Source organism: Hyalella azteca, unplaced genomic scaffold, assembly GCF_000764305.2.
Source record: "Hyalella azteca isolate HAZT.00-mixed unplaced genomic scaffold, Hazt_2.0.2 contig13969, whole genome shotgun sequence".
NCBI classification, from domain to species: Eukaryota; Metazoa; Arthropoda; class Malacostraca; order Amphipoda; family Hyalellidae; genus Hyalella; species Hyalella azteca.
Genome location: NW_025943871.1, coordinates 27,047 through 38,674, shown reverse-complemented (window position 1 = coordinate 38,674; position 11,628 = coordinate 27,047). Strand labels below are relative to the sequence as shown.

General features: G+C 38.6%; 1 protein-coding gene across 1 annotated transcript; it reads left to right on the top strand.

Moving 5' to 3' along the window:
• Positions 1–285: 285 nt before the first annotated feature.
• On the top strand, positions 286–4,491 carry LOC108678458 (glycine-rich protein DOT1). The gene is made up of 2 exons (XM_018166882.2): positions 286–367; positions 3,307–4,491. The coding sequence occupies exons 1-2, from the start codon at positions 353–355 to the stop codon at positions 4,147–4,149; spliced, it is 858 nt and encodes a 285-aa protein (XP_018022371.1). The 5' UTR covers positions 286–352; the 3' UTR covers positions 4,150–4,491.
• The last annotated feature ends 7,137 nt before the right edge of the window (positions 4,492–11,628 follow it).

Sequence of the window (11,628 nt, the reverse complement as noted above, 5' to 3'; positions counted from 1 at the left end):
ATTTTCGTTGCGATTTGACGTCCGGAAACACACGCTAGTTTTCGAAAGAGCTTGCTTTCAATCTAGATAGGGAGCAGCATAGCTTCGCCATTCAGGCGATCTTTGACACATCGCTGGAAACTTGCAGTCGTTCAGCAATTATCCTCAACCAACGAGCACACTGTACACACGTACTCCCAAACCGCACGCGAATTGTACCGCAGTCTCGCCCCAGGCGGCAGCAGGCCACCCCTCGTGTTCAGTAAATGCGCTGGCAAACGCTGTGTATAAAAGTACACGGGCGGCTGGAGGTTTACGTCTGTTCTTCGCAGCTCCTCGTGTTAGCCGGTGTATAGAGAGGAGGACTGCCACAATGGCAGCGCATACGGTAAGTATAGATGTGGCCCTTCAGTGCGTGATGAGGCCAGAACATGTGGCTTAGTATATATCAGTGCACAGGCAGAGCTGCATAAAATAAGGACAGGCATAAATCAGCCACTGTAATGCATCGTAGCATATGACTTGTAATATGAATCCTACTAATTTAGAGAGTGCCCGGTCCCGATGACTTTTCTCTCAATATAAAAATCAAGACACTGCCTCGATTTTCCATATAAAAGAGAATGTTACAAGTGAAACTGATTCAGTTTTGATTGTTTCAGTATTATACTCTTGTGATTCATAATAGAAATTAATTTAAGTTTCAATAATTCATTCATTTGTACAAATTTGCGTAAAAATTACCACTCAAGGAAAGTAAATAATTTTGATTTTTCAATGCAACTAACTTTTTCGAAACATTTTCAATGGATAATCTGAATATTTATCGCTATAGCCGTGCAATGTCAGTCAAATGATGAATGAGAGAATTCAAAAATTTTATCTTAAATTTTTTATCCGTACTTAGTTTCAATAGAAATCTCCGAAAATCTGTATTGCATCAAATTCCACCGTTGAATTAGGTATCGGGGATATTTTTTTTTAATAATTACAAAATTCAACGGAAATGCTTCACTATATAGAATATTCGTGATTTACTTACCTTTTCCTAATTTAAATACTTTAGCACATTGAAGTGACGGCTTATCAATTTAAGTATTACTTCATTTTGTTCTAAAAAAATAAGAGTCCGGCCGACCCTTTGCCTGCACTGAGTGAAAGAAGCAGCTGGCGAAAGTTGAACCAAGACCTTCGAAGGTGCGCATGTGGCCGAAGGCTGGGCGGGCAGTTTTTGCTCGACTTGCTCATCTTGCGAACGCGGCAGAGAAAGGGAAACCAAAACTGCCCTGAGCTCAGTTCAGAGGGGACCGCTAGGCAGGCTATCAGTTTAGGAGCCCATCTCTTTCTTAATTTCTTCTCATCTAACAGGTCTCTTTCGGCGAAAGGCCTCGCGAAAGTTACGCATTTCCTACCTTAAAGGATGAGCAAGTTTTTGAGATTGCATTTATACTCGCATTTTTCCAAACTGAGGACCCTTTGTGCACCCAAGCGAAATATTCTAACATTTTCTTGAATCTTTCAATTCATAAATACATTTATTTTATTGCAGAGGCATGATAATCAGCCTTCAAGACTATGTTTTAATATTCTCAAAAGATTGCCTTTCCATGTCGATAACATTTTACACGCATATTCCAGTTTTGTCGCCCGCGGCTGTGGACATCTTATGTTTCACTCGCAAGAGAGAGCACTTTCATTTCCAAAGCCGGATAATGGTCGTTCATTTTCAGCATAACCCCAAATTATGTCTAGACGAAATTATCGCGAAGAAAATGACCTATATTAATACTCTCGGTGAAAGTTTTTGCGTAAATTAATTAGTATGTAATGAATTGGAATAACTTGTTTGATTTAACAAACTTCGTTTTGCGATCAAATTTCGAGCATTTCCGACAAACCACCAGGGAAATTTGGATATTAATTATAAATTAATAATAAATTTTCAACTATTTACCTATTTAATGTCTATATCATAACTTTCAACTAATTCTGACCTGGTCATTCAATTTTAGTGCCTGAACCGACAAAATCTTTCAAGCATACTGACGTCTTTAGCATCGAACGATTTTTTTATCATTTATTGAAAAACAAATTAACCGTTCACCAACTTTGAGGCATGTTGAATTCTACAAATTGACGAAATTTTTCATTTGCTAAAAATAAGATTAGAAGCTTACTCGTAGATAATTCAGTCATCAGTTCGGAAAGTTTCTTACTCGTCTTAAGAAGAGCCTTACATTCGTCTCACCTAAGCACGCGAAAACCTAAAATATTATCTGCTATTCAATGACTCAAGATTATTTACCTTCTGGAAAAACATACTGTTATAATTCTAGACTCTATAACTAGTAAAAATATATTTTGTAGTTTCGGAGTGAATTAATTACTGGATTAAATGTTCCTGTCTAAATCGTGTCCAATTTTGCGAGCAAATGTTTTGCTCACCAATTTTCCTTTGATGCATTGGACATGCTTACTGCTGGAATTGCTCTTACTTCTTAATGAATGCGATGCGAGGTAACATAAGAAGATCGAATAAATTTTATTTATCTGCAAGGATAATCCGAGTGCCACACCGAACACTGCGAATTAATTTTGCGACCCTGCGTCTGGTCAACGGGGAGGCATGTCGAGGAATTCAAAACTGCCCCAACATGACACAATATCAACTTGTATTTCTGACAGGAGTTTCAAATAAAATAATTATAATTAATTAGTTGTAATCATATTAAGCAATATTTGCTTCGCTAAGAATTAGGTTATCAAGTTACTTTCTTGGTCTTTTTTGAAGCGATTGATAATATGCACCTATCGGGAAAACTGCATTTGTATTTACGATCCAGCATTTTAGGAATAGTTTGTATGCAATTATTCGATCTTTCTCATTTGTAATAGTTTGAATACATTTCTTATGCTGCACGTGAGTAACATTGTACATGCCATTCCTATTCTACAAATTAAATTAATGTTTTTATATTTGCTATTTTGTAACTATCACTCATTGAGGCTGCTACAAATGCTCACCATGTCGTATTGCTCTTACGACGTAGGGTCGCATGTACAAATATAAATGTCAGACAAAACTGGATACAAATATGTAATGTGATGCATGTAAAAAACACTCTTATAGTCGCATTATACCCGCAGATAACACCCTTACTATTATTTCACCCTCAGACAATACCCTTACTCTTATTTCACCCTCAGATAATACCCTTGTTCATATTTCACTCACATATAACGCCCTCACTCTTATTTTACCGTCAGGTAACGCCCTCACTCTAATTTCATCCTCAGCTAATACCTTCTCCCTCGTTTTACCCTCAGATAACAATTCTGACAGCGACGCTTGCGTTGGCCCTCGCCGTCCCCTCACCCGACAAAGGCGGCGGTCACCATGGCGGCGGCCACCATGGCGGAGGTCACCACGATATCGGCCACCACGGCGGTGGTCACCACGATATCGGCCACAGCAGTTACTCCTCAGGCCACGACACCTTCAGCCAAGTTAGCCTCGGCAGCCACGGCGGTGGTGGATACGGTGGAGGCCACATCATAGGATCCGGCATCGGCGACGGAGGAGGAGGATACATCGGAGCTGAGAGTATCAGCTACGGAGGCCACGGTGGTGGACATGGAGGAGGATACGGAGGAGGTCATGATATCGGATATGGTGGTGGATTTGATATAGGTCATGGTGGTGGTTATGGTGATGGTGGCCACGGTGGAGGCTTTGGCGGAGGCCATGGTGGTGGAGGATATGGTATCAGTCACGGAGGAGGCTATGGTGGAGGACATGGTGGCGGATATGGTGGAGGGCACGGTGGTGGATATGGTGGAGGTCATGGAGGTTACGGCAAAAAGGCACCACCTACCATAATCATCATCCAAAGCGAAGGGGGTGGAAAGAAAGGAGGCGGTGGTTTTGGCAAGAAGATGAAAGACTTCTTCGGGGGATACGGGGGAGGAGGATATGGTGGTGGTGGTGGAAAGAAAGGAGGCGGTGGCGGTGGTAAGAAGAAAGGAGGTGGCGGAGGATATGGTGGTGGATATGGACAAACGTATAAACTCATTGCGGTGCCCTACGGTGGGGGACATGGAGGAGGTTATGGAGGAGGTGGCGGTTACGGAGGTGGTGGAGGTTACGGTGGTGGCGGTGGCTATTGGTGAGGAATGTACATCCATGTATGCCGGTGCTCAACTCAACCGCTTATTTGGTCGCGAGAAAGTGTCAGAAGTCGAAGTTCTCAGCTACTAGCATTAAGCATCCGAAATATTTTCAATGAACTGCGCAAGTGATGTTTTATGTCTTTGGAACGCAACGAACGATTCATAGTTAAAATCGAGGAGCATCTGAAAGATACGCGAATATTACATAATTTCTTATCAAAATCAAGGTTCGAACTTTTTACTTATAATTGTAAAATTTTAATTTCTCTCAGTTGCCAGGTGAACTTTTTTTTAACGTTGTTCACCTCACCTAAAATTCAGGTAGCGAGTTTATTTTTGTTCATGTTTATTCCTTTAAGCTAAGAACATTGTTATTTATTAAAGATTTTTTGATTGTTTGATCCATTTTTCTTCTCATTTTGAACACATGAGCTAGTGAGGTCCTACAATTAAGAGTAAAAACAACTCTGGTAGTCAAGTGCTGCTTATCAGAGCAGCGTGCATCTTCAAAACGTAAAAATAATTGTATTTAAATTAGTTTCGTTCAAATTTCTTTATAATCGTGAATTGCACGGTCAAAAATTATACCCCGTCCGAATTGAACAGATAAAAAATGAAAATCTTCACAAGTAGAACTAGTGTAAGAATACTCGTATGGAAATGAATTTCTATCCAATTCAAAGATACATAAATGAATGAGATACATGGCAGGTTCATCAAGGAACACGTCAAGTTTAGCCCAAAAGTGAAGCACAAATCACATTTTTCGCTCATCTGGTGGATGTCACCCTGGGCCACCAGGTCCATAGTACTAATTCATTAAGTCTGTAAAATACCCATCAAGTCGGATACCTTTTTCTTATTCCAATGAAGCAACGTTTTGCGGATTCTGTCTATAGGGTGGCACTTCCGCTTCCGATTGAAATATGCAATTGAATGAATGATTGAGTGCGCTAGACTGTCAAGGTCAAAATTATTCCTAAACTCTCATATGAACAATCATTTTTGTCATATTATTTTAACATATTACGAATATTATTATATTCGTTGATATTAGTAATATCAAATTGAATAATAAGGAAATTTTTCACTTAGATGAAACGCTAAAGAATTTGGTATCCCCTGTAAGCTTATCCGATTCACGAATGATTCATTTTCCCTTCATTAACTTTGTTTCTAATGCAAATTCTTATGCTCAGTCAAATCCGGGGTTTTTATGGTAGGTTTTCTTCAAACAATTTTAAATCTGACACAATTTAATTCTCTTAATCGATTCATTATGCTTAAAATTTTCCTCCCGATTTAGTTATGTTCAATTATTTTAATTTAAAGAATGACTATTTACAGTTCTAAACCTCATGATTTGATAAAGTGTGTATGAAATCGTAAAAAGTAGGTATTACAAAGTGATTTATAAAGAAAATGATTTTCATACGATCATCTGTGTTTTTGACATGACGGAATTTAGATCACGCTTTTCCACTTTTACATTAAATAGGAATTTAGGAAAGAATGCACTATATTTCTGTGCACAAGTTGTGTACAGACAAGTTGTGTAGCAAAGTACACAAATTGTGTAGTAAGTACACAAGTTGTGTAGCAACGCGCACTTTATTCACACTAAAAGAGCAAAGTGTGATTTTATTTCTGCACTGCCCTGCGCGGGTAGAGTGGCTAGGAAAAGTTCTCGCATATATCCATGCATTATTATGGAAGTGATTGCACCACAGCTACATTAATATGCATTATTTAATGGCTGTATGGAAATATGAATAGATCGCAAGACCCATGTTCACCCTAGGTCAACAGGAATGCGACATTGTGCAACGGGGATTGCTCTTTCTCTCGCTACAGGAGAAGCAAGAGTTTTGTAATAAGAACGCCATAATCGTGTAACATAGGTTGTTTAGTTACTATTTATTAAAAGGCATTTATTTCCTTGAATTCAATTTCCAAATCATTTTGAAACACACAGTAATACAGTATTTTGTTTCCAAACATTTTACTAAATCATGGATCTTCCTGCATCAATCTCACTCCATCCTGAATCCATGATGCTAGGTTGACTTTAATTCCAAAACCTGTTCCAGTCACTGAGTTCCCCTTCGATCTGAGAGACTACAAATGCTCGAAGCATGTTGCATGTTTAAAATTAATTTTAATTACTGTTATAAAAATTTAATTATAATATAACCCTTATAACATTGTTTTTTACGGTTGCCTTCTTCCACTTCTGCCAGTGATTGTAGTATTGCGTGTTGGATGACCCAGTTCCTCTTTAAATGGATGTAGGATTGCGTGTTGGATGATAAGCTTCTCACTGAAAGTGGATGTAGTATTGCGTGTCGTATGACCGACTTCCACTGAAGGTGGATGTAGTATTGTGTGTTGGATGACCCACTTCCGCTGAAGGTGGATGTAGTATTGCGTGTTGGATGAACTACTTCCGCTGAAGGTGGATGTAGTATTGCGTGATGGATGACCCACTTCCGCTGATGGTGGATGTAGTATTGCGTGTTGGATGAACTACTTCATTCGGCCAGCAAAAGGTTAGCAGGCTGAACTTGCGACACGCCTCGTGCGTGGAGAAAGGAAAGCAATATATTTTTAGATGTGAAGACAAGAAATGGAATTTCGTTTTTCATTTTTTAAACTATAATCTAAAAGACGATTAATATTTTTGGTTCTGAACAACAAAATGGTTTCTTTATTCGCGACCAATTTAAATATAAATTAAGAAGGCAAGTTTCATTGTGCCTGCTGTGATGATTAAAATGCTTGTTAAAAATTTAATTACAATGTTAAATTTTAGTCACTAATGTACTAAAATTGCTTGAATCAACAGAAAACATATTAAACAATTTTAGCACGACTAACTAAACTCAAATCAAATAAATTAAAAAATCAAAATTATTTTTCAATATAACTAAGCATAAACCTATAAGACTTTTTACCGGAAGGCATCTACCCTTATTATCATTCGACCAATCTGCGTTTTAATTCATTATTTTTCAGGAACTTTTGATTCAATTGAATTACTTCCTTTTTTCATTTTTGTACTTTCGATTACATCCTTTTTTCATTTTTGTTCAGAGTATTTTTCCACACTAATGACAGTTGAGTTCAGATCAGTTCCGTCATTTAGCATCTAGAGCAGCCACTGACACTCCGTGTGGAAGTTGCCTGGAATTGCAAATCTTCGTAAGTCTGCTCTCTTAAATTAGACCCATATTTTCTATACAATCTGTTGGTGATTATTAGTGCATTTCTTATAGTTCTTGCGTAACTGTTATTTCTCCTGCTCCTAATGCTAATTAATACGGTTCATGGTTTTTTATTAATCCCTGCGTTTTAGTTTATCCAAGCTTATCTTGATTATTTAAGTAAATTTCTTGTTTGAATTAAATGATTATTTCTTGTTGACGGTGGCAGTTTTAAAGCATTTTAGTCATAAAAAAAATTTTGATTACATTCTGGCATTGGTTTGGGACATTAAATTATTTGCCTTGTGAATTCTTCAATTAGCACTAGAGGTATTAAGGTTATTTATGTTCCTTATATCTTGCAGTATCACTCCTACCCTGTGCTCCCTATAACCTAAAGTTTGGCCCAGCATTCCTAACCCTAATTGCCGGTACTGACTGCACTGCTGTCTGAATTCATGCACTGTCCAATACCACCTGTTTTCCCCAATTGTTTACTGTACCTATCATTGAATATGGTTTTACTAGAAAACTTTTATTTCAATTACCTTAATAGGCAAAATAGCTTCCACTGTTTAATTAAGTCTCTGAAGTGGACAACGTGCACGGTAACAACTTAATCATAAGATCTCTTTGACAACCTAAAAAGTAAAAAAAAATTATAAAAATTCTACCGCCCAAAATTTTTTGTGTCTTCGCTCGATCTCAGATGAAAAAATGCGCTAGTTTTTTATAAGAGTTGGAACGAGTTTTGGGGGCCAACTTTTTCGGGGTGTCGTCTGCAGGACTTCTTGTTCCCATTCCTGGGCGTGGGATGAACTTTTTCGGGGTGTCGTCTGCAGGAGTTCTTGTTCCCATTCCTGGGTGTGGGATGAACTTTTTCGGGGTTTCGTCTGCAGGAGTTCTTGTTCCCATTCCTGGGTACGGGATGAACTTTTTCGGGGTGTCATCTGCAGCAGTTCTTGTTCCCATTCCTGGGTGTGGGATGAACTTTTTCGGGGTGTTCTCTGCAGGAGTTCTTGTTCCTATTCCTGGGTACGAGATGAACTTTTTCGGGGTGTCGTCTGCAGGAGTTATTGTTCCCATTCCTGGGAACGGGATGAACTTTTTCGGGGTGTCGTCTGCAGAGTTCTTGTTTCCATTCCTGGGCGTGGGATGAACGCTGAGTTGTACGATGTGTAAAGGCTAGGCTAATGACATAATCCTCGTTTGAGTTCGGTGAACAACAGTCTTTCTCGCATTTATTAATGAAGAATGAAAAAAATATATCGTGATAGCCATGAAAAACTTTTTAATCATCATCAGGAAAAAGAAAAGTCTGTTAAATTATCTAGAATTAAAAGTGGTGCATTGTGTAATTAGTTTTTTTAAGTTACATTCACTGGACACAGAAAATTTAGTAGATATCCGAGTTCGGATGCCATGGAAAATACCTGTTACGAATAGTGAATCAAAATTTCGCTGGCAAGCTTCATCCTGTTTGATGTAAGGAGCTTCATATACAATAACGTTCCTTCTTGAGCACGCAAGTTTTTTTTTCATTTTTGAGTGCAACATAATTCGCAAATAAATCAATAATAAACTAACACCAAGTAACCGTCGTGAAATTTTACTTGTCCAACTGCTATGCTTATTTATAAAACCTAATAAAACAACAGTGGGATGAGTGCATGAGAAATTTCTAACACTCCCTGGATGAAATAGTTGCACTCAGCCCCTACTGTGTACCGATGTCTCGCCATCTTAGGAATGCCAGCTGGCTACGTTGATCTTACGTTGTGCTGTAGAATGTAAGTAGAGGTTGCAACACAGTACACTAGGGCAGCTCATCTCAAAGACATGCCCTACATTGATGGTCGCTGGCGGCTGCAGCAGGGCTGGAGTGACCCCGCCTGTGCCTACCATGTCCCGCTGCTCAGAGAGAAAGGCGCTCAGGCGGGACGGGTTTGGTCGACGCACTTGTTTCTTGCGACTAGAAATACGCGTCTGCGGTCTATATGGCTGCAAATGGTATTCCACTTTGCGGTAGAACAGCATTCTTCATTGTTGCAGTTGCGCTTAAAAGGTTTACAAATGTTGAACATGTCAAGAACACTCGAAGCGATATAGCAGGACACTTGTGCAGCTCAATAACTCTTTAAAAACTTTTTTAAGTCAAAACTGGTATAATGGTTACAACAATCAGACATTGTCCCTTGTTTAAATAGCTCTTATAAATCAACAACCATTACCTATGCGCAGGACGATTTTTCATTAGGATAGATAAATTCCCTGCGGCTTCTTGGCTAATCTATACAGTGTACATTTCCTATTTGTTTTCTATTTAAATGTTTAAATTTTCATACCACGCATGAAAGTGCCCCTTTAGTATGTGCTCGTTTCATAAATGACGAAACTTTTCATAATCGTCACGTAAATACACTGAATTTCTTTTAAAATAATCTATAAAGTTGAAACTACTGTACTTTAAATTTTCGTAGCTACAACCTGCTGGCTTATCTCCCTACAGGCGTTGTTTCTCTGGAAGATCTTAAAGTTTTCAGAGTTAACCACAACTGCGTGAAGAACAAACCTCCCCAGATGCCCATCAGGAGATCAACTATTGGGTCACAAGGCGAATTAATTAGAACTCATGTTGTTAGCGAGCAGTTTATGTCCTTCGAAAACTTCGTCGTGAATTGAAGTATTTTTAAATCCAATCAAAATTTCGGCAAGTCTCAAAACAGGTGTTGCCAAATTAATAATACAACCATTGCAAGAGCCTAGATTTGCGTAATATTTTAATATTTATCATAACCGATAACGAGTTATGGGATTGATTGCTGTTTACTAAAACGCTATTTATATTGAGGCAGCAACAATAATAGTTTTGCAGTTCGATCACTGAGTCGTACATTCTTATCACAAATAATGTGACCTGCAGTGAAGCCCGCTGACCCGGAAATGTAGATAAACTAATCAGCGTAACGGGCCGGACTTGCCTCACGTGGTGATAAGCTGAGAAATAACAACCGGCCAATGCAACTCATTTTGACCCTTCGAATCAATGGTACATTTTGCAAGTCTTGTGAATTGCAACATTATAACCTTTGATAAATTTATGAATCTTAAGTGAGATCATAAGATCTTCAATGTTCTCAGATTAAATTTCTATGTTGAAGTCGATTGTATCGGCTGGAAGAAATTAAAATGAGAGGCATGTAAAACCAGCTCAATTAGTTTCTATCATCTTGAGATGCCCATTTGAAGTAAATCTAGTCTGAATTTACTAGTTCTAAAATAATGACTTTTTGCATAAAACTGATACACATGATAAGAAAGTTGCAAAGAAAGTCACTTTCACTTTTTATGATAACCCCGCATCGCACAGTGAACCGAATGTTCGATCATAAATCCAGGCACCATATACACGAGGATTGATGGATTTGGCCGTGCACCAATTTTAGTTCTTAGCGGTAGTCATGGGTCTATTTGTCTCATTCTGACACATAAGCCAATTCTAACTTCTTCCGGCCTTAGGCACTCAGCCGCGTGTAGACCCGTTCTGTGGAATTCAGTGAAGCTACATTATAATCGACGTTCCTAACAGTTATTCATTTCAAATTTTCAGAGAATTCTATGATTTTCTGATAAACTTAATTCACAATGTTTTTGTGTTTCACATGATGCTGCGAAGCATGTTCATGATACTGAGAAGCATGTTCCATGATATAGTGAAGCATGTTCAATGATAATATGAAGCATGTTCAATGGTAATGTGAAGCATGTTGCATGATAATGTGAAGCATGTTCTACAATCTGTTAGAGGGAAGAAAATTTGCCGAAGAAAGAAAGTGACCTGGTGACAATGCAGCGTGGGTGATTTCCTGCTACATGTCGCGAGGTCCCGACGCGTGTCAGGCTCGGCGGGATTGATGACCAAAGACGCAACCGGAAATGCGCTCGCTTTCATTTCGCGCGCACCTTATCTTTTCTTGTATGAACCTTCATTAATAGCAACTTTTCACATTTTGAATCGATACAATATTTGAATTTGATCTTGACTGCTCTTCGATGACAATACCATTTCAGACAATATCAATGGTTACTTATCAATGCTTAAATTAGGTTCACGCATGTTTTGGAGGTAGGGTAGCTAAGCACGGCTAGCAGCTGGTAGTAGAGTAACAGCGTAAACCAGTTACTTTCAATTCTTCATTAACTCAGTCATTCATGCGTTGAAAGTCAAGGCAATCCTAAAATCGAAGCATGAAATTATCCTCAACCTCTCGGCTAA